Here is a 23,792-nt window from a genome sequence, read left to right on the forward strand (position 1 = left end):
ATTTTCATTTCCTCTGCTCCTTGTTTCCTGCCCCCTTCTTTTTTTCCGTCCCCCTCCCCTTATCCTCTATTTATTTTGGGTTTGCACATCCTAAACTCGTAACTCCAGTCATCTGAAGAAGTGGGCTGTGCCCACGAAAGCTCATGATACCATCTACATGTTTTGTTAGTCTATAAAGTGCTACCAGACCTTTTGTTGTTTAAGTTTATCCTGCAGACTAACTCGGCTACCCCCTGAAGCTTCCTTATATTTGTGTTTAAATCTGTTGCCTATTAATTTCTCTTGGTGACTTCTGGTTCTTGTATTACATGAAAGGATAAGACTTTCCTAGTCATTCTCTCCACGCCATTCATGATTTTATAGATCTCTCACATCTCCTCCCTCCTGCAGTCCCAGCTGATTGCTCTTTTCTCATTGCTGGGCCATGATTGCTACCAGACTGCTGAATGTTCACTTGTCAATACCTACTACTTCCTTCAGGTTGCTCTTGCTGCCTGGATCCTGCTGTCACTTGCCCTGGGCAGTAGCATGAGGAGTGGGATCTGGGTGGCGGCAACATGGAAAAAAATGGCTGGGACAGGTCAACAGCCTGTTCCTGCTCTGCATATGCCTTTGTGGGCCTGGTGTTGTTATAAATCTGGTCCTGGCCCCTATTAGAAGAGGGCCAGGCCTGGCCTGCTCCATTTGTGCTGCTCCCTGAGCCGCTGGCTCTTCTCCCCCCTCTGTCCCTCCTCCCTTGCTCTTGGCCAACTTGTTCAAGGCTCCTCTGTATCTCCCTGTCCCACCTGCCAGTTCCTCTTTGCTCCCTTTCCCTCCCCCGACCCATTGCTTGCTCCTCTCTGCTACCAGTTGAGTGAGGGCAGCCACCTCCCCGTGATGGGGGCAGAGACAAGCCCTTGAATGCTGCAGGTTACCCTATCTCAGAACTGAAGATAGAACCCAGAAATCCTGATTCCCCCTCCCTCCCCCTCCCATGCTTTAATCCTCTAGACACCACAGCCCTCCTGGAGGTAGTGAGAGAACCCACCGGTCCTAACTCTGAGTCACTCCCATCTGCTACTACTAGACTGTGCTTCCTTCCAAGAGATGCAAGTGCCTGAGCATGCTCCTAAGGAGTAGGAGCAATGACACCCATGTGGATGATCATGACCCTAATGCAGGGAATTCCTTAATTTAATCCATCATATGTACAGAGTAGGTCTGATTCCCTTTTACAGGGGCCAGAGGCTCACTCTTCCTCCTCCCTCCACCCCTCAACTTGTTGGCCCATCTCTGTATGAAGATCTTTGTCTCACCCTGTCCCTGATTCACAATGAAATATTCACCCTGCTCTTAGCCAGAGGGACGATCGGTCTGGTCCTGAATCACTGTTGCCTGGGGTGTTGCAAACCTGGGCTGGGTGGGGTCACAGCTGCAGAGCAAACAGCACCCATTGTGCTCCTGCTGGAGTGTACTCCTTGGGTGACCCAGGTGGAACTGCCCAGCCCTGGATCATGAGGCTTTGTACCAGGGGCTTGCAATTACATTAATGACACAGGCCTAGGTGGGTATAGAGCAGGGGTGGGCAATAATTTTTAAAAGGGGGCCACTTCATACATTTCTGAAGTGGCCCGGGCTGCTCTGGAAGGGGCAGGGCTTCAGGTGGAAGGGGCAGGGCCAGGAAACTTCGTGTCTCCCTCCCCCCCCCCATAGACCCTGATTGGCCTGGGAGTGGGGGAGCACGTGAAGTCTCTTCCCTCCTCCCCCCACACCTCCTGTGCCTAGAGAGAACTGCTGTCTCTTTTAACAGCTGGTGATTCCCTCTAGGTGCAGGCCAATTGGGGACAGGGGGAGTGCACAAAGTCTCTCGCCCCCTGCCTGCCAGGGGTGCACAGCAGCTAGAGAGTGCCTCCAGCTGTTTTAAAACAACTGATAGCATGCCCCTGGTACAAAGGGGGAGGAGACTTTGCGTGCTCCCCTTGCCATCAGAGCCTGGGGGCAAGGGAGCGCATGAAGTCTCTTGCCTCTGCCTTGCCAAGTGTGCGCAATGGCTAGAAAGAAACAGCTGGCGTTTCTCTCTAGCAGCCATGCACCTTTGGCTGGGGGGAGGGGGAATGAGATTTTGCATGCTCTCTTGTCCCCAGCTCTTGATTGGCCTGCGGGTGGAGGAGTGGCAAGGCGGCCCTGCGCTGGATCCACTGGCTTTGCGGGCCATTATCTGGCCTGCGATGGCCCCTTTGTCCACTCCTGGTTTAGAGTGCTCCCCTTTCTGTGTTAACCTGGCCCTGCTGGAAGCGCTTCTTCCATTATGCTGTTGCGTGGATTCCATTACCCATGCTGCTGCTTGCTACCCAGGGGAAGGGAGAACATGGGGGTGGGGGAGGGAATTGCCTCCAGGGAGTGCAGGACCCACATAGACCCTTCCTGCAGTGCCTTGTTGGGTCACGACCTGTTTGGGCGAACACTTGTTCCCTGCTATTTTGGTCTGGGGCTCCTTCCTGGAAAAGTAAGCCTGTTAACCTGTCTGGAGCCTGGAAGGCAAGCATTTCCCAGTTAATAGCCCTCATCATTGCTCTCTTGTTCTTTCCCTTGGAGGTAACATATCTCTAATCAGTGTTTCATTTCCTGCTTATTTTTACTAGCAGTCCCTTTTTATTTAAAGTCCTGTAGTCAGAGAAACATCAAGCAGGTAAACTGAGGTACATGTAATAATTAAAATAGCTATCTCCCTCATTTTCAACCACACTGTGCTTGAACTGGGCACTGAAAAACTGAATTATTCTTTGGTTTATAAAAAGTTATAAATACTACATCTAAGTGTGTAATTTTCTCCCCTGCCACCCACCTCTCAAATAATCAGGGGCAATAATAAGGCAATTCAACACACAAGGAATACTGAGCATTAAATTTCTCATTTGGTTTGATTTTAATGTATATCAACATGTTAGGGTAAGGTAGAATTTTCTCATTGCCCTTGATGTAGGGCTGCTGTTAATTTTTCCCCAGTTATGCCAGTCACTGAACTTTGTGTGTTTTTATTTGCATAATCATTGTACTCTTACCTCCTTATGCTAATAAATACTGGCATCTGTTAATCAATGAAAGGGCATAATTTTGCATATTCCCTCTCTGATCATTTCTGAGAAACCATCATATACATGTCTTTAACTCGGATTAGCTGCTGTACTTGGCTATCTGTCTCATGTACCCCAAATTTTCATGCCTTTTGCAAACAACAAAGCCTTAGGCTATGTCTACACTAACTCTTCTGTTGGTCAGGAATGTGAAAATAACACACTCCTGACCAACATAAGTTTCACTGACAAAAGCTGTGGCGTGGATAATGCTGTGTTGGCATCGGAGCGCTCTCCTGCTGGTATTGAGTGGCTGCAGGGGAGATCTTACAGTGGTTCAGCTGCAGTGGTACAACTGTGTTGTTGTAAGGTCTGTAGGGTAGACACAGCCTTAGTAGAAAGAAGAAAAAAACCCTCTAAAATTTACCTGCAAGAAGAACAAGTACACTATTAGAAAGCAAAGAAATGGGGAGAGTGTATTTAACCACCCAAAAAAGAAATGACGCATTATTAAAGTTCCATCTTCCCTATATTCCCTTTCCTTTCTAAAGGCTAACAGTGTTCTCCCCAGATATTTGTGTTCTCATTATTTTCGTTTCCCAATTCACTCCCAATTAAATTGTGAAAGTTTTTTTTATTTATTTTGCAGCTGTGTGGGGATTTGTGGTATAGCATAATGGGAGGCTGGTGAAGGTGAATTCAGGAAATAAGTGAGGTGAGTGAGCAAGGGGAGATAATTAAAGGGAATACGTAAAAAGGAAGTGTGTTAAGGCTGGTTAAAAAGGGATGAATATTTGCAAGAAAATATCCCTTTTTCACAGAAACATTCAAAATAAGATTTCAGTCAATTTTATTGCCATTTGTGTGTTTATCTTTTTAGGTATCTTACATTTTTTTTCCTTTTAAAAACATAATATATTATTGTAGTAATTTGATTGCTGGTAGCTCTTTTAATAACCATGACTTGGTCTAAATAAACCCAGAAGCTTAGGGAGACCATATTTCCCGCTACTGAAATCAGGGCACCTGGTAACATTTTTCATAATTCAAGTGAGTTTAATGGAAATCAATCAGAACTATGCAGTACAAACATTCAGATGAACATCAAGTTGATAGCCCCTGTTAAAAAGAAATACTGAATAGCTGGAATCTTTTTATTTATCATATCTTTAAGATGTGCATGGAGAAGACACACACTCCTCTCATGTGAGGATGGGGGTAGCTAACTGACCTGACCCAACCCAACCCTCCCTACCTACTGCACTGTACCCTCCATGCCTGGTTGGTAGGGTTGCCAGGTGTCCGGTATTCACCTGGACAGTCCGGTATTTTTGCCTCCTGTCCGGTAAAAAAATTCAGAGAATACTGGATCCCTGAAATGTCCGGAATTTTCTGATTTCCCCCCCCCCCTCCCCCCCACGGCCAGGAGGCGAAAATGCCAGGCACCTGGCAACCCTACAAACACTCAGTGCCCGGCCTCCCCCCGAGCCTCCCGCGGCTCCCAACACCCCTAGGCCTCCGACCCCAGCCCCCATGCTTACCTGGTTCTGCAAGGCTGCTGGCACAAGAGGAAGCTTCCCCTGGGTCTTAGTACTCAACTGTTCCGCTGTTCCTATCCCTGCACTTACTCTTAAAGGGGACATGCTGTTTTAATGCTGTTTTATTTTAATTTTTTTTCAACAACTTTGGTCTCCCCCCCCCCCCCCCCCCACTCCTTTTTTTCCTTCTACAGAATTGTTTCCCTTTTTTTGGGGGGGGGGGAGGAGGGGTGGTCGTGTTTGGTATTTTTGTTTCAACCATCTGGCAGCCCTACTGGTTGGGCCCCTAGGACAGACCCGCCTCTCCTGACACTCGGAACTGTCTTCTCAGGCAACATGTGAGGAGCACAGAAGGTCACAGGTCCTCCTCTCCAGATTTTTGTTGGGGTTCACACCAGAACATGACCCAGCAGCAGCCTTTCAGCACTGTGTAGGAGGGAAGGGAAAGGAGCTACTTCCAGCCACATGGGGTAGGAGGTAGGGATGACTTGGCCAGTGTCTTTGTAGAGACATTGTGACTAGAAGCAGCTTGCCCACACAATGTCGAAAGACAGCTAACACCTCCAACTGCTGCTGCTGGACACTGACATAATCCAGCCACCTCCTGTTCCCTGGCTACATGGGCAGGAAGGGGTTAAACCCTAAGCATTCATTGTGCACCAGAACCCAAGGAACCCAACTACAGTGGTTTCAGTGAACCTGGCCAGAGAAGTAGCCCAGCAGGGGAGGGTGCCTAGAGGACGGAGTAGCCCTGCAATGCCTGGAGCAGAAGCTAGGGCAAGGGCAGCATGTGAAGAGAATGCTAAGCTGCTACCCTATGTGCTGCTGCAAAACCTGCAGGATCAGGGCACAAACAGGTTGAAACAGCTCTCCCCTCACCACTCCAGAGCTTAGCTGAGGGGTAGAGAAGCTTCCATGTACTAGTGCTAGGGTTGCCAGGTGTCCGGTTTTCATGCCCTCTGTCCGGTAGAAAAATTCAGAAAATACCGGACACATGCAATATCCAGTATTTTCTGAATTTCCGGCTGGGCGCCGGACCAAAGCCTGGCGGGGGCGGGATTGGCGCTGGGAGCCCTGTGGTCGCATGCAAAAGCCAGGTGGGGCAGGGTGGGGGCAAACCACTCCCCCTGCCTGGTTTCTGCACACAACCAGAGGCTCCCAGCACCAATCGTGGCGCACCTCCCAGCTGGGAGCCTCTGGTTGTGTGCAGAAGCTGGGCCTGGGGGGTGGGGGGGGGTGGAGAGTGGCTGAGCCACTCCCCCTGCCCCCACCTGGCTTCTATTAGCAACTAGAGGGAGTGCCTGCCGGGGATGTGGTCTGTTGGACTCCAGCTGCGGCCAGTGGCTGCACCCCCCCTCCCCTGCCAGCTCTGCTTCCCGCCCCCCCTTCCTCACCTCCCTTCCTCCCGGCCAGCCCCTCAGCCCCGGCCCTCGCCAGCCCCACCTCCTGCACCCCTTCCTCCCAATCCCTCCCTCCCGCCCACGATCAAGTGTTTCTGGTATTTTGGGGGGGGGGGTCTACCTGGTAACCCCAACTAGTGCTGAGCTGTGGTTTGGCACATGCAGGGCTTGGCTCCTCTTGGTTAGGGTCCTGGGCTGCAGGGTGTTGAGCTTTCCCTGTGTGCCTGCCCAGCCAGAGGCAGTGGGGGAGGAAGGAGTCAAGCTGTTGGTGAGGTGAATAATCTAACCCAGGGGCTTGGGTCTCTGCAGTGCTGGGAGCAGGATGCACCCTGCCAGGGGAATAGAGGAGCAGCAGGGCTAGGCAGGAAGGACACAGCAGAGATAAGACAGTGAGAGGGGAAGCAAGTAAAAAGCTGATGAATGTCAGCAGAGGCAACATAACAAACCACAGCCTGTTCACACTCACCAGCCACTATAGCAAGCACCCAGTGCTGGTTGGAAACAGAACTGAGGAGGTCTGCTGGCCAAAAGGAGGCACCGCAAGGACTGCACTAATGGACCAGCATAGGGAGCAGTGGGTCCAAAGGCAGGTTTTGAGGACAAAACTTGGGAGTGTAGACCAGTGGTGCGCAACCTAACCTGTCTTCTGGGGGGAGGGGGGGGGGTCACAGTCCTGGGCCAGCTGCCATTTTCCCCCCTGGCATGGCAGGTGAACAGAGCGCCATTTAAAGGGGCCACATTTATTTGTTGTTTTTTTGGCTGCTTAACCAAAATTTTCCTGGGGGTCGCGCTGGTGAAAAAGGTTGTGCACCACTGGTGTAGACAAAGCCTTAGGTAGCTGCTAGGCCATTCAGCTTAAAGGGAAACTTGCTGACGGATCAAGCAGATACTAGGAGTAAGCATTCAGTTAGCAGCTGAGACAAAATAGGACAAATACTGTACTGTGTCAAGGTTGGCACATCTGGGCTACCTGTTCTCAATTCTAACCCCACGCCCACTTGTGGAGCATCCATTTACGGCTAGGAGTTGAAGACACTGATATTCTCAGGCCAAGGTAGCTGAAGCTGCAGCAGCATTGGCATTTGTGCAGCTTTGCTATAAGCTGTGAGTACTGTGTTCGTTCTCTCTCTCTTTCTCTTTACTCACCTCCTACCACCTGACAGGAGGGAAATGTGCTGTTTTCACCGTCAGGCTTGCCCTGGCTGGGAAAGAAACTGTCTCTGGAACCTGGTCCGGAATGCGAATTGCTAGAGCCAGAGCTGCGTTTTGTTCAGAATCACATGCAACCTCCATTCTCAGGTTGTAATTCTGAATTTCTATTCTAGTTCAAAAAACAAGGGCAATAAGTTTTTCTGTCAAATGTTATTTTCCTTTTGATACCATACCTTAGGTCTCATTGAAGGGAATCCGGGTAAGTTTCATGTGTGTCTTGCTGTGTCTCTTCCTACTGCCAGTAGTGCCAACAAAAGCATCAGCAAAAACTTGTAAAAACTTTGAAAAGGGTGGATTCTGTGTTTTGGGAACCATTTGTTCAAATGGCCTAAAACTTCCTCATGAAGTCTTCCCTACCAGATTTCAAGCCTGTTCATGTATGCGGAGGTTAGATGCAATATAATAGTAGGTTTTAAGAGAAATGTAGGTGTAACATTTAAGTTTAAGGGCCTATCTTCACTCCAGAATGTGCAATGTAAACAAATCAGTGCGGCCATAAGAGTTGTGGACATGTCATTTCTTGCATTCTGTGTTCAATTTCTTATGTTAACATTCTATTAACAGAGTCTCTTGCTTCTGATTCATAATTTGAATGTCTCTGACTGACTCTACACAGCATTATAGACAGCGTGTTGCCTATTATTAAGGTTGTTCAACACTTCCAGTTGTACAGCTTTGTTTTCAGTTGCTTAAAACTTTGCAAAACTTTAATTATTAGGGCCAATTTTTTCAATGCTGGGTGTCTGTCTCAGTCTGAATATTTCTGGAAAATTTCAGCAAATACAGTTCTAGATTTCCAAAAAACAAGGCTAGAGGAAAATGCATTGTTTTGCCCTACTGTTTTTTTTAAAGGTTTGATGACCTTTTCTTTTAAGGAGGTTTAGTGTCATCTTGTTTTGGATCAAGGACTTAAAATTTGGCAGGAGGCTGGTCTTTGTATCATGAGTGTGCATTTTTCCATCCTCATGAAAATCCACTTGATTTTCATTGCCCAGACTGAGAGAAGTTAAATGCTAATAGTGAAAATCAATGTTAATAACAGGTAAGAAGTTTCAATTATTTTTAAGAAATATACTTACTGATATTTTCTGTCAACACCCAGAGGCCCAAAAGCTGCATTCCTTGCCAGTGACCCTGGCAATCCCATTTTCATGAAGTCTGGGTTGTAATCTGTTCTTTTAATGGAGAGTTGTATCATACATCCACATAATTTCTTACATTTCTTCATGTGGAGATTGTGAAGGGAATTCTTACAAGATGCCATTGCATTGGATTCTTTATTAGCCTGGTAGCAGAGAGAATTTGATCAGGTCTGAGATTCTGAAATCTAATGGGCTGAAGTTCCTGTTGGTGTTCAGGACCTATGAAATTCAGGTCACACATCTTTTTGTTTTAACAGCGAATTAATAGTTTAAGAATAACATGAATTCTCTTTGTCTACTTTTCCATATTCTTTTTGCCTTATCTTAAGAGACGTAGGCTTGGTCACCATTAGAAAATTAGGTTGGTTTAATGATGTTTGTCAGCATGTGAAAAATCCACACCTCTGAGCAGCATAGTTAATTGAACACGAGTCCTTATATAAACAGCACTAGGTCAACTGAAGAATTCTTCCTTCCTCCTAGCTGCTGCTGCTTCTCAAGGAGGCAGATTACTTTTGCTGATGGAACAGTTCCTCCCAGTGGAGGTAGTTTCTGCACTGAGGTAGTACAGCATTTTGATTCTAGACAAGTTCTTACTTTGAAGCCTTAAAGACTGGGAACTATGAAATAAATGTAAAGTGTTGTAGAGCTCACTGCAATATCCATACCCTTGGCTGTGCATAACTTCTCTGTGTTGACAAAATGAGACCGTTGATGAAAGATGCATGAGAAGAAGTGAATATTTTTCTGGTTGTCCAATTCTGCTAAATATTGATCATTTGTACAAGTTAGTGGAAGCAGTTGGGAAATGGAAAAGCTCAGTAGTTGGCCTTGAAAAATGAATGAAAAGCCAGTTCTTGATGTTAAAATCTTTGTTTAGTCTTGAGAGAGAGGGGGAGACAAGTTCATGAGATACTAGAGTGGCCCAATAAATTGAAGTGGAGAAAATATTGGATTTCTCCCTCCCCAGTCTGATAGGTTTCTCTGTTTTGTTGGGTGACAGTAGATGTTACATTATCACCATGAGACTCTCATTGGTGGAGACTTTGTTAGGAAGGGATCCAGAGAGATGATACAAATATTCGAGTATTGCACTTACAAATATCAGTGCTAGAAAGTATGAATACTTTTGGGAACAGTGAACTTTTTCTAAATTCATTTGACCAGTGATGAGAACAAATACTTGGAGATCAAAGATTAAAATCTCTAGCTGGCATACGTAGTGTGGCTTTTTACAGTAGATAGCACAGATGGTGATACTTTTATGGCTATCTGACACTTTCCAATATGAGACCCTATTTTCAGTTGCTTATATACATAAACATTTGGTGGTAAAATTTTTCATGCTGGTGTCTGCCTATGGCTGAATTTTTGGAAAGGTTCAGCTAAAAGAGTTGAGGCATCTTGGAGAATGGGATTAGGAGGGGAAAAATGCTGTTTTGTGTCTTGAATAAGTAATTAAATAATACCACGCCAACAAAAATACATTCTTACCACTGTATCATTGAGCCATTGTAGCCCCTTAATACATTGGAGCAGGGACTTGACATTCAGCAGTAGGGTGACCTTAGTGTCAGGGATTTGCCTTTTGCTGTGCTCCTGAAAAATTTCCAAATTTTTGACCTACTATGAGCATCTGAAAAATCACTGATCTTACATGCTGAGTAGGAACTTGGAGTTCAGCAGCTACATTCTCCAAACATTCTGTCTCTGTTCATCATGCTCCAGTGCCTCATAGCTGCTATGTGCAAACGGACTATATATATATACATCATCTCCACAGAGCAGCTGAGCAAGCTCCATGCCTGGAGCTGAGCAGGACTTTCCTTGCAGTTGCTCTTCCGGGCTATTCCAGCTCCAGGCGCTGGAACTGAAAACAGGGACAGTCCTGTGCTGTCTGTGTCCTCCCAGATGGTGCCAAGGAAGAAACTACCTCACTCAATGAGGAAGGTTGAGAAATAAATGGGGGTTGAAGAATAGGGATGAAATGTGTGTGAAGAAATAGGAGCCATCAAGGAAGGAAAAGATGCTTGGAGAAGAAGGGTGTATAGGGCAGGGAGGGAATGTCAGGAATAAGCAAGGGGGTGAAAGGCAGGAATAAAGGAGGGGGCAAAGAAACTGTGGGTATGTATGTGCATGTGCTAAATGAGTCAGAAGTCCTTTAAAGACAAATATGTGGTCATGTAATTAAAAACCATATGACAGTGCATACACAAAAGGGGGATGAATGAAGGTCATGCAAGCAGCCTGAGGTCTGGCATTTTCTAATATTGGAGTGCTTGAGCTTCCAACATTGATGTTTTTCTCACTTTGTGTGTGTGTGTGTATGTAATGCACACAGATCTTATAGATAGATTTTTCTGCTAGAGTAGTGAAAAATGTACTTGAGTACAGTGAACCCTCGCTACTTCGCGGTTCGACTATCGCGGATTCACGACTTCGCGGACTTTTTTCATTACATTATGTATATACGTGAATCCGCGATGGTCGAACCGCGAAGTAGCGGTTACCAAAACTTTAAAAAGCCTCCGGGGAAGCCGGCGGGGGGGCATCCCAGGCGCGCCTGGGCTGCTCCCCCGCCGGAGCCCCTCCGCGGCTTTCAAAGCCTCGGGGGAAGCCGGCGGGGGGGGCATCCCAGGCGCGCCTGGGCTGCTCCCCCGCCGGAGCCCCTCCGCGGCTTTCAAAGCCTCCGGGGAAGCCGGCGGGGGGGCATCCCAGGCGCGCCTGGGCTGCTCCCCCGCCGGAGCCCCTCCGCGGCTTTCAAAGCCTCGGGGGAAGCCGGCGGGGGGGGCATCCCAGGCGCGCCTGGGCTGCTCCCCCGCCGGAGCCCCTCCGCGGCTTTCAAAGCCTCGGGGGAAGCCGGCGGGGGGGCATCCCAGGCGCGCCTGGGCTGCTCCCCCGCCGGAGCCCCTCCGCGGCTTTCAAAGCCTCGGGGGAAGCCGGCGGGGGGGCATCCCAGGCGCGCCTGGGCTGCTCCCCCGCCGGCTTCCCCCGAGGCTTTGAAAGCCGCGGAGGGGCTCCGGCGGGGGAGCAGCCCAGGCGCGCCTGGGATGCCCCCCCCGCCGGCTTCCCCCGAGGCTTTGAAAGCCGCGGAGGGGCTCCGGCGGGGGAGCAGCCCAGGCGCGCCTGGGATGCCCCCCCGCCGGCTTCCCCCGAGGCTTTGAAAGCCGCGGAGGGGCTCCGGCGGGGGAGCAGCCCAGGCGCGCCTGGGATGCCCCCCCCCCCCCGCCGGCTTCCCCCGAGGCTTTGAGGATCCTACTTCTACTTCGCGGATTTTCATCTATCGCGGTAGGGTTTGGAACCTATCTACCGCGATAAACGAGGGTTCACTGTAATCACTTGCTGTCTCCCCTTAGCAGTTATTTCAGGTATTTTTATTTCTGCCTTGCAGTTAAACTGTTCCTTCTGCTTGATTCTCTAATGAAGTCAGAATCTTTTATATAACACTGTGCATGGGTTTGTGGCCATGGAAGAGATGATACAAAGTGAGCCTTGTTACTTAACTGTGGAATCAGATGGGGGGGGGGGGAATCTATGGGGGATGGAGGGAATGAGTCATTTAAAAAAAAACCCCAAACTATTAGCTTTTATAAGCAGCAGACAAGAGACTTATATGAAAAACGTGTATGAGGCTATGCATGCTTGTCTGTGTTTGAAATCTAATTTAAAAACATGGAATTCATGCTTTTCAAACAATGCTGTAAGTGTTGTTCGTGTCTCTGTTATTGATGTTTCAGTGATGCCCTTTGCAACATATTAAAAGCAGTTCTGTTGTCTGCCAGTATGATCTGTTAAAACCTGCATCATAGAACAGGCCCCTGCTATCAACTGAAGAAAGTAATTCAAAGGAAATACTGTTGAATTCAAATATATTATCTGTTAGGAAGAACCTGGCAGAGGATGCAACTAACAGCTCTGATTCACCATTTCAGTGATCAAGATTGTTTACACTGCAAGCAGATAGTTTCTCTGAAATGATTTGCTTCTTAAATTCTGACTTGAGTTTCCTCAGTGCCTAGTTCATTCAGCGTCTGGTTCAGGAGCACTATAAATTCAGAAAACATAGTGTATTTAAAAAAAAAATCCTCACCAAGTTATTATGGAGAAAAAAAATGTTCTAGCAACCACCATGTTTAGCAGCAGCTGTTGCTAGGCAGATTCTGGTGTTGTCTTCCTGACTGGCATGAACAGACTTTTCCTAAGAAGCATGCTAGCCAAATTGTATTGTAAATTACTCCACCTCCTCACCAGGTTGTCCAAAGCATGGATTTATAGCCTCTGCCAGATACTGTTGACTGTCATGTATCTATGCTAGACTCCATTAATGGCAATTGTTTTAAATGTGGTGTTAGCACAGTTTGGAGTGGTTCTCAATCTCTATCTGGGCTTCATATGTGCAGGGTTGCCAGGCATCTGTTTTTGACTGGGATCCCCAGTTGCAAAGTAAGCTTGTTAAAATGCGGTTAATTGACTAGTTGACTAGTCGATAGGCACTTCCGCATTCCTCCTTTGAAATGTACAAGAGCTCCCCCCCTGGGGGGGCTCTTGTACATTTCAAAGGAGGAATGTGGAACTCCGCTGGCGCTGGCCCTGGGCTGTATGCGGAAGTCCTGCTGACTCCGGGCTGCATGCGGGTGCCTTCTTTGAAATACACAAGAGTCCCCAGGGGGGCTCTTGTGCATTTCAAAGCCATGGAACCTGGGATCAGCGGGAGATTCGGAGTGCCCCGCTGACCCTGGGCTCCATACTACTGCTGCATGCCACTAGGAGCACCACAGCTGCCCCTTTGAATCACGTGGATGCGTGGTTCAAAGGGACAGCCACAGAACAGCTGGTCTGCAGATCAGCTGTTTGGCGGCTATCCCTTTGAACCATGCATCTGCTCGATTCAAAGGGGCAGTTGCGGGGACTCCCCAGCTGATCCCGGGCTCCCGGGCATTTCCCCAGAAATGGGATTCTGGGTTGTACATTTCAAAGGAGGAATGCGGAAGTGCCTGTCGACTAGTCAAAAAACTATCCGATAAGTGAATGCTTATTGGTAATTGACTAGTCTTTAACATCCTTGTTGCAAAGGCAGCTTGGCATCTCTGGTCAGCACAGCTGGCTGGGCTGCTAAAAGTCTGAGCTGCAGTGCCAGGGGGGCGCTAAGGCATCTCCCTGACTGTCCGCCTTGGCTCTGCACAGCTCCTTTACTCAGCTCGCATGTCCAGCTCTTATAGGCACAGGGCAGGCCACAGGGGCTCTGCACAGTGCCCCCGCTCCAAGGCTCCCAGCCAGTGAGAGTTAGAGGCAGTGCCTGCGGGCATGGGCAGTGTGCAGTGCCTACTGGCTCCTCTGCCTAGGAGCTGGGCATGCTGGCCACTTGTGGGAGCCACCTGAGATAAGTGCCATCTGGCCAGAGCCCACTCTCCCATTCTGATTCCACTCCAGAGCCCACACCCACTGCCCTTGCTTGGTGACAGTGAGTGGGGGTGGGAGAGAGTGAGCATGGGATGGAGCGAATGGGAGGTGGGGTCTCGGGGCAGGGCCAGGGCAAGAGTGTTCAATTTTGTGCTGTTGGAAAATTGGCAACCCTACATGTGTGTCCCACAGTATTTTACCTAGGCCATACCCAATGTATGATCCTGAAGATACACATGTGCTGCATCTCTGTGCTGATTGTGCTGCAACTGGTTCGTGAGCTGCAGGTTGAGAACTACTGGTTTAATGTGTAGTGTAGGTAAAGCCATCTTTACATCTGTAATACTTTCTCTAATGCCGTGGTCACCAACCGGTAGATCTCAGGGGCTCTAAGAGTAGCTCTTGAGCCCTCTCTGAACTGCGCACCTGCGCAGTACATTTACATTAGCTTTCCTCATTTGAGGAGCAGCTACTCACTGAGCAACAACACAGGTGAGTAGCTGTGAGGAATGGTGGGAGCTGGGAGGTTGGGAGGGCTGAAACACCCCAGCCAGCTGACTGTGGCTTTCACAGCTGGAGCTAGGCGCAGCCTCCCTGGGCTGAGTGCAGGACAGCCGGGCTGGAGGGAAGAGAAGCAGCTGCCCGGACAGCTTGCCATGGCGCTCAGCCAGGGTGCACCACGTTCCACGTGGGCTGGCGCAGCGGAGAAGCTGCCTGGCCTGCTGGCTGTGGCGTTCAGCCCAGAGGAGGCTGAACCGCACTCCAGCTGATTGGGCGGCTTCCCCTCTGCGCCTGCCCACGTGGAGCTTGGTGGCACCCTGGCTGAGCGCCATGGCAAGCTGTCCGGGCAGCTGCTTCTCTTCCCTCCAGCCCGGCTGTCCTGCAGTCAGTCCGGAGGGAGCGCGGGTCGGAGGCTTCCCTCCGTGGCTGGTGTAGGGAACTCCCTGCCCCCAACCTTGTTCCCTCTCCTCTGCCCCAAACTTTTCCGCTGCCCTCCTGGCCCCCTGTTCCCTCTCCCTTGCCCCCCCCCCCCCGACCCTGCTGCAGAAACCTGCCCCCCTGCAGAAACTTGTCCCCCAGCACCCTGCCCCCCTGCAGAAACCAGTTCCTTCTGGCACCCTGTCTCCTACTACAGAAACCTGTCCCCCTGCTCCCCTCTGCAGAAACCTGTCCCCCCCAGCACCCTGTCCCCTGCTGCAGAAACCTGTCCTGGCACCCTGCCCCCTCTCCCCTGCCCCCACTGGCACCCTGTTCCCTGCTCCAGAACCCACTAGCACTCCTCCCCAGTACTGTGTCCCCTGCTCCCAAATGACTTTTCTATGGGTCAGTGACCCCTGACTCAAGGCAGGTTTCTGCCATTCTCATAAATAAAGACAATGCAGAAACTTTTTGTGTTTAACATAGTATTCTATTTAAAAATGAAGCCTGACCAACAAACCCCCAATTGGGGCCAAGCCCCCATCTGGCCACAACCACTCCTGCACTCCCCGTTCCCCAGACTGTAGATCTGAGCCTATCAAACACTGGAACCTCCTGCCCTCAGCCCCCCACATACCCCAACCCAAATTCCTGCACCCTCATATCCATAAGCCTATGGCCTTGCTTAGTATCCCAACACGGCCCAGCCTGGAGCCCCCTCTCCGAGCTAGTGTCCCCTTCTCCACCTCCTCCTGCATCCAGATTTCCTCCCAGAGCTTGCACCTCTCACCCCTTACCACACCCAAATCCCTCATTCCCACCCCAGAGCCTACACATCCTGTCTCAACACAGCAAAGGTCCAGCTAGACTGCAGGAGTTTTTCAGGATTCTGGAGATATCCCAGAAAAACTCTTCTGCATCCAAGGTTGCGTTTGTTCTTCCGCTTTTTTAGTGGAAGAGAAAACAGGCTCTTTTAGTCACCCCTATATTCCTCTTTCCACAAGGAATAAGGTGGCTTCCAAAAGAAGGGTTTTTTTCCTGACATTTGGTCCAGTGTAGACAGGCCAAATGTTGGAAAAACCTCTTCCTACAGAATAATAATAATAAAACAAATAAGCAGCAGTATAAGGATTGGGGATAGCAAGTGATGGAGAGGAGGAGAATAGAAGGGGCGGGGCTTCAAGGAAGGGGCGGGGCTTCAAGGAAGGAGTTGGGCGGTAGATCTTGGCTTGGTCTGTCATTTAAAAAGTGATCTTGGGTGTAAAAAGGTTGGAGACCACTGCTCTAATTGAATACTGAACCAAAAAGAAGGCAAGATTAGTGTAAACACTAACTTTTAAATACATGTTAAACACATGCCTCTTATAGTTATACTCATCTTTATAAAACTGAATTTTTTAATTGCTTGGTTCTTTTTCCCCTTAATTCAGTTGTATACTTGTTTGGTGACAATCTGACCCTTTCAGTTTAAGACATGAGTTGTTTTTAAAACCCAAAGTTCTAGGTTTGGGAATAGTCACACTTTCTGGAATCACCAATAGGGTTGCCAGGTGTCTGGCTTTGAACTGGACAGTCCAGTATTTGAGCTTTCTGTTCGGGAAACAAATTGAAAAAATATAAACGTCTGGTAGTTTCTAAATAAGATGTAATGTAGATTGTGATGTAATGTCAAGTGTGTCTGGTATTTTTGTTGAAACCATCTGGCAACCCTAAATTTGAAATCCCAGTGGGATCAAGTCAGTCCTTCATTTTTTGGAGGCAGATAAATGAAGTATTGAACTAGGTAGTTGATTGTGTTTCTCTTATAGTTGACACCTTTTTAAAAAGAGTGTGAGTAACTTCCCCCCTCCCTCCCCCTCAATATTTTTCTTTTATCCAACTCTAGTATAGTGTGCTGTGCAAGAGTTAATTGCTCCCTCTCAGGCCTGGTTGCATTTTGTTAGATTTGGAATATGTGCAGGATGTGAAAATCTTTGGGATCCTTTGAAATGAAAAAGTGTTATTTTATACATAAAGCTATAATATATAGTCTATATTTTAATAAAATATTGAATCATAATGTTGATCACTGCCACAATAACTCATGTATTTTTCAGACTACATTGTTCTGCAGTCTTGTTTTTTTACTGTATTTTTTGTGTGCTTTGTCTTACAGGATTGGAAGAATCCAGGATGTCAAGGCTTTAAAAAATAGAAAGACATCTTATTAGACTACCATAGTGAAGAGGAAAAGCAGATGCACTTCCAAGTACCAGGTTGATTGAGCTTATGTACTGTGCGTATGTATATACCCAGATATTTCCACAGCGGTGTAGTTTTGCAATTGATGAAAATAAACTTAAGAACCAGATGGAACAACTTGACAGCACAAAGGTCAAGAGCTCATGGAGAGACACCTGCCACTAATGGTCCACTTCTGCATAGTCTTCATGGGTGAAAAAGGGTTGCAAAAAGAGAAAGAAAAAACACCTTCTGCACAGAACATGCCTCACGAATACCTCCACAATCTAAAGAATAATTGAGAGGGAGATACTTGGGGAAGAAACGGACTTATATATTTCTAAAGAAACAATGAACCTTGTTCGGCAATTTTTTTCCATTAAGCTCAGTAAACAGTAATTGAGTTTAATGTACTAGACGAATAAATAGTGACAATTAATTCTGTGGTAATGACTGGAAGAAACTAAATTTAGGAACCATGGAACAAATTTGGGCATTGAACTGACAAACCTTATCCTCTGTATTGAGTTAACCTGGTCATCGAACATACTTTGTCCCTCCCTTTTCTTTTCTCTTTGTTTATAATGGTATAAACTCATAAATATTATTCATCTAAAACTATCAGAATACTAGTATGCGTCCTTCATGTACAGCTGCAAATGTGGTCTTTTGGAACTATGAATCTGAACTCTAAAGTCTCAAGAAGGAAGGGACCCATCAAGCAAGGAATGAAAATATTTAGGGAAATAGTAAAATTGGGAAGTCAGTTTTCTAGTGCTGCTCTTGGTTTGTTTGTTTATTCTTCCTCTCTTAAATCCTAGAATGTTTGCAAATGAATGCTTTCTTGATGTGCTTTAATTTTAGCACTTGTTTTTGCAGCAAGGTGAAAAGTCTATGATTCTTTTGTAGAGGGAAAAAGGGAAAAGTAAAAGCAAAACAGACTGACGTGTGTTGCCCTGTTCTGGAGGGGAGAGAACTTTGTGGTTCACCTGAGGCAAACTTATCTGCCTTAAAAGCTATAGAGCATTTTTGATTCTGCTAAATGAAAAGGGGTTTTCTTTTTCATGTCTGTGTGGTAGTGAGAAGTGGGAAGGCAAGCAAGATAGCATGCTAAACAGTTCATGTTGTGTTGAGTCTCTGGTGGAAAGAAGAGCTGCCATGAAAACAGGACTGGCTTTGGATTGCAGAAACCATTGAATCCATCGAGTAGTTTAGTACCAAGAGGGATTTCCCATCTGGCCTGGCACAGTTGTGCCTGCACAAGCTTGGATCTGTTGTTTCGCACGGTTTGTGTGCCTTTTTTTCCCTTTATGCAATCTCTTTCAGCTTTAGCAGCAGAAATTTGCTTGGAAGAGAAGTTACGCCAGAGGACAGTTTAGGAAAGATGAATGTCATATATATCTACATGTATATGTGTGTGCGTGTTTAAATTTCTGCAACTGAACTTTTGAAGAAAATCTGACTGGAGGAAATCTTAAAGCCTTAAGTTACTTGAAACCTACACATTTGCAACTCTTTGTCTCTGGAATTGCATTACGCTAAACTGGAATCTCAGGCTGTATAAAGATTATATCAGATTGAGCAAAAAGACGACTTACCACTTCTTGAGCGCCTCTAATGAAGTAGCTGTTTCTCCAAAGGATAAGTGCACCCTCACTCTAATGACTCAGACAAAATGAACCTGATTTTTTTTAAGTGTTATTTTTTCTTAGCCAACTGCCATTGTCTTTTATAGAGGAATTTTTCACTATGCATTTGGTGGATATTTATAAACACTGACCCGTCTTCTCCCATCCAATGATCTATCCCAGGTCAGTCTTATCAATAAAAAAAAATAAATTTTGTGCACTAGACATATTACTTTCTTATGTCAAAAGTTAAAGATAAAAAAGCATGTATGCAGCAGTGGAACATGGGCCTGTTCTTTGCAGCGATTCCAACATCCTCTGCCTCTCCTGGAAAGGCAGAGTTCCTAAAAGTGAGAAGGAGAAACCAGTGTGCAGGAGGCGGTACTATGAAGAAGGCTGGCTAGCCACAGGCAATGGCAGAGGAGTTGTAGGGGTGACTTTCACCTCCAGTCATTGTCGGAGAGACCGGAACACTCCTCAAAGAATCAACTTCAATCTGAGGGGCCACAACAGTGAGGTAAGGAAACTACGGATCTCACACAAGGTTTCATAAGATTTGAATATGAGAGGCTCTGTGACAGCAGTAAAATGGAGGATACAGCATCTACTTAAAATTTGACATGACAGGAGACTTGGGGCCTGAACCATATCCTATTGTAATCAATGGAAGTCTTTTGAGTGACTTCAGTGGTCTTTTGGATTAGGCCCATGGAGAGAGAAGTCTTGGGACACTGCAGGGAATTAATTAATTTGTGTTTGCTCCTTAATGCTCCTCCTCTCTCAACATTATTTTAATCTCCTGGCTTAATGCAGTAAATAGATTTTAATGATGTAAAGGCTGTGGTACTGATGGTTTACCTAATGTTAAACACTTGCTTGGCAGCATAGTGAAAAGGAAAGGGATTGAGGATGGAGCTTGGTGCTCTTCAAGAAACTACAAATTGATGTGCCCTGTTGTGAGCTTAAGTGAGATGATGGCTGGGGACTTGAGAAAACATCCATTTGGAAACTGGTGGTAGGAGATGGATGGGATTTTCCAGCATAATGTGGAGATGCTCTGCAGTAAATTCCAAGATGGAGAGTATCACCCTTAGTCTAATGGCGCTGAGATAGTTGCATATTTTTTGTTGGTAAAGATGGGAATCCATAATTGAAACACCACTCTTTTGGGCATTTATTTGTGCAACTGCATCCTGCCTCTTGCTGCCCCTTTGGGCAAATGGCATGGCATGGGCCACTGATGCCTCACGAGTACAAACAGTGGAGTGTAAAGTGTTGAGAGCTTTTGAGAATAGACTAATGCTTGCTAATAATCCAGCTTTTTGATTAGGTAACAGCAGGAAGTGTCCACTGGATAATATTTGCTGGAACTGGAAACTCTGCTCTTACAATATAGTTCTACCTAACAATTTATTTCCTAATCTAAAATCCAATATATTATGCTCTTTTAACTGTTCTTAGTGATACTTGTTAATGTTAAGCTCTAATGCGCACTGCTCTTTTGACAAGTGTCCTCAAAGATCGAGGTTGCATAATCTTTTGTGCTTGTTATGTTGAAGGTCAACACATAAAAAGGGGAATGACTATGTTCTTTTAAAGGCAACTTAAAAGATCTAAGATTCTAAATCTTTAAAGTATGCAAAGATGGTGTACAAACCATAAAGTCTGGAGAAAAAACTTTCTTGTGTTTGTGCCCAGGCTTTTAGTTTGAGGCCCATATCTCTGTGTGTTCATGTTCTATGGCCTTCAAGTACAAATACATTTAATATCTGTAACATGCCATATGAAAATCACTTCTACTGGCCAAGTTTTTTCCTTCTTCACCTTTCTTCTGTGCTTTCTCTGCTACACAAAGGGAACACTTGAAACCATGCAGGACGTTGTATTTTATGCATAGTGAAGACCAGTTGTTGAAGAGCAAACACAGAATCCTGGGACTTTAGGCCAGTTAATTGAAGAACACACTGATATTTCATAACCCTTCTCCTCTCCATTCCGAATTACTTCCTTTGGCCATTTTCCCTTTGTTTACCCAAATGGCTATGGTGGAGTATTTTCTTTCTGGGTCTCTAAGCTGTTTCACTCAGATTATAGCTGTAGTAAGACTAGCACGCTCCTCCAGTTACCTATAATTGGGACCTATGGAGACTCAAAAATAAAATGAACATATATTCCAAATTTTTCTGATTTGGGATCTTAAATACGCTGGATCTGGTTTGTCATTGAGGTTGTGCTTGTACAAAGAATGGCCAAGAACTCTGATGCTGGAAATTGAGCAAATAACTAGATTCGGAGAGGGCAGAGTCTATAACTACATTTCTGGATTCAGGGTAACAAAATGGGGCAGAGCAGCATTAGAAGTCCCTGGTCTTGACTGGAAACTGGGAAGAAAATGTCTTCAGGATTATGCTCATTCAGTGGCTGCCATTAGAAATTCCTGCTGGCCTAGGAGCCTGAATGCTAGTGTAATGACAGTTCCTCTCTGGGCTTGCCTGGCATGGGAACTTCTGAACAAGATTTCTTGCATTTGGCCTTGTTAAATCTTCCTTTATGAGAAAATTCTGTTGAATTTCTTAGGGATGAAACCAGTAGGGCTCTACAGAAATTATTCTAAAAAGCTATAGGATAGAATGGAGAATGAGATCTTTTCTGTAGTAGGTGGTGGGATTTTTAAGAGTTTTTTTTTTTTACCCAGCATATAGCAAGAATATATTACTCTTAAATTATTTAGGAGGATTCAAAATTATATATAAAAATAACTTTCCAATCAAAAGGTAGACTCTTCCACTTTTTAAATAAATGAAATTACACACTTACATGCAATTAAAATTTATTCCAAATGCTAAGATTTTACTTCAGTTGATTATGGCATTAAATAGTATGAAACTTTTTTGTAAAATAAGTTTCCTATGTATAAAAGTGGGATTGAGGGTGCAGTCTGAAACTCTAACCCTGCCTTGTGGTGGAGTGTTTGGAAATCTTTCAGCTTCAGGATATTTTCTTCTTTCCTTGTTTCTATGCTCTCTTTCTCTTCCCTCTCCCCTGTACAGTGACCATACTGCTAATTTTTTGCAGCATATCCTACTGGGTTTGTGTGTCTAATTAAATCTACAGCTGATGCACAAAGTTTGCCTGATAGAAAGGGATTGATTTCAAATGTATGCATCTAATGCATGAGCATAGTGATTTGATGACTGGGAATTCTCCTGTACAACCCGTTTGGGTATCATCTTGTCTTTTGATGGTGGTGATAGATGTTTTTCTAGATACTCCCATTGGGAGAAAGCTGGTACAGCATGTCACATTTATTGTCCTCCCGACATGCATTGTTGCTTTAATATTCTCATGCACTGAATTATAAATGTATGGATTCCTGGAATGTAGGAAGGGAAAACCTATATAGACAAATGCTATTGATCTGGGTATATTTAATTTCAACAATATATTATTGGCACAGCAATGACCCTAGAATTTTAATTCTGCTGTTTTTTATTCAGGAGTGGAACTGTAGAGAAGGTAAATACAGCACGGTGCTTTAGGAGAGTACTTGATGCTGTTAGAGGAACTGGATGCCATTGCTGTGTGTTTTTGAGATGTTTTTGAACTTCGTTGAAAATATTCATTTGAAAACCTGCTTTTTTTTTATGCAACATTCTCTGTCTGACTACCCTAGCATTCCTTTTAATGAAGAGAGTGACTACCTAGGGAGAGTCTACAGTAACAAGTTACTGAAAGGCATAGAGAGGTGGCTGATTTACTCACTCTGTAAATGACTCATGGAATTGTACAACAATTGAGCATGGAAAGGCTCTTTGGTATGAGCTGTGGCAGTATTCTATACATTTTCTACAGTAAGGTAACTGGAGATTTAAAGGATAATTGTTAGGGTGACTGCTGTCTTACTCTGACTAGTAATCTAATGTTTTTGCAGTTGCATAAGAGAAAATTGTATAATGAAATAGCCTGGTCCCATTTATTTTGTTGCAGATGTCAACATGTGCAAAAGATCAGTTTTGCGTTAGAGCTTTAGTTATCTTGGGATGAAGATTTTGGGTTTGATTCTCATTTACTCTAGGGCTTCTTGACTCCCCATTACAGTAGCATAGTGGACTTAAAATGGAAATAAATGTAATGTATAATAGAGACTGAAAGGCAATAATGGTGAGGTTTTTTTTTAAGTGCTCAATGTTAACCTAACTCAGCTCCCATTTACTTGTGGGCGTTTCACCACTGACTTTCACAGGAGCACATTTAGGCCAACACTGAGTACTTCAGAAAATCCTACCCTTTCTTATGTTCCTATAGTAATTTAAGGACAAAGGGTGAAATCCTGGATTCATTTAAATTAGTATCAAAACTTCCATTGATCTCAGTGGGACTTCACCCCAGGAACTGAAATGCAACATGTTGAATATCCTTCAGTTCCATCTGACCAGAGAGGCACTGCAGTTGCTGCTTAAGATATGTCTACACCGCAGCTGGGTGCATGCTTCAGTATGGGAAGACCAGTGTATGTACTGCTTGATCTAGTATGCTAAAATGGCACTTTGGTGGTGGCAGGGCATCCCACAGACTTCACCAGCTCCTGGGCAAGGTGTGGGGGGTCTGGCTCTGGCCCCAGAAGTAGTGGGGCCGACAGCAGAAGGGGAAGGGCTGAGGCCTGGCCTTCCACAGTGCCGCCTGGGGTTCTGGCTGTGATTTAAAGGGCCCGGGGCTCCAACTGATGCAGTTGCTGCTATCCCCTTTTGACTCCTCAGCCTCCATTGGTGGGCCTGGATGGTGTCAACTTGAACTAGCTAACCAAACTGTACTCATGAGGTCAGGCAGGTTTTATGCCATGTAACATGGCTATTTTTAGTAGGGCTGTTAGTGTATGGTGGTTTAAACAATTAACCAATAAGCCTGGGCTTGTTGGTTAATCCAAATGACTACATGCACCCACCCCCTTGCTGCCTCTGTATCAGAGGCAGCAAGGGGGTGGGGGAGGTGGGAGCTGGTGCCCGTGGGGAGCTGGTTTTAAGCTGGTTCTTTTGTGTGCTGGTTCCCACTGAGCTGGCTGCCCCCTTCTCCCCCGACCCCCGCTGCTTCTCCGCGTATATATAGCACAGGTAACAGTGCGGGGGTAGGGGCAGGTGGGATGCTGGAGCAGCCTCTTGTCCGTGGGGAGCTTGGGCACCCACATGGAGAGGCGTCAGGCGGGAGCTGGTCTGTAGGGGAGAGTAGGTTTAAAAATCGGCTCCCCTCACAGACTGGCTTCGCCTGCCACTCCATGCTGTTGCCT

At 46.1% G+C, this 23,792-nt stretch overlaps 2 protein-coding genes across 5 annotated transcripts in view; both read left to right on the forward strand.

Annotated features, from left to right (window-relative positions):
- Window positions 1-23,792, forward strand: part of LOC142827931 (uncharacterized) — a 239,617-nt gene that overhangs the window by 74,054 nt on the left and 141,771 nt on the right. The window lies entirely within an intron of this gene.
- TULP4 (TUB like protein 4) overlaps window positions 1-23,792 on the forward strand; it is a 275,668-nt gene that overhangs the window by 42,486 nt on the left and 209,390 nt on the right. For 3 of the 4 annotated variants that reach the window (XM_075924530.1, XM_075924532.1, XM_075924533.1), the window contains exon 2: window positions 16,819-19,028. The exons of the other annotated variant lie outside the window; for it this stretch is intronic. In XM_075924530.1, coding sequence (XP_075780645.1) covers window positions 18,777-19,028 — 252 coding nt within the window. In that variant the 5' untranslated portion in view covers window positions 16,819-18,776. The remainder of the gene's footprint in view (window positions 1-16,818; window positions 19,029-23,792) is intronic. 4 annotated transcript variants of the gene reach the window in all.

Source organism: Pelodiscus sinensis, chromosome 3 (genome assembly GCF_049634645.1).
Source record: "Pelodiscus sinensis isolate JC-2024 chromosome 3, ASM4963464v1, whole genome shotgun sequence".
NCBI lineage: Eukaryota > Metazoa > Chordata > Testudines > Trionychidae > Pelodiscus > Pelodiscus sinensis.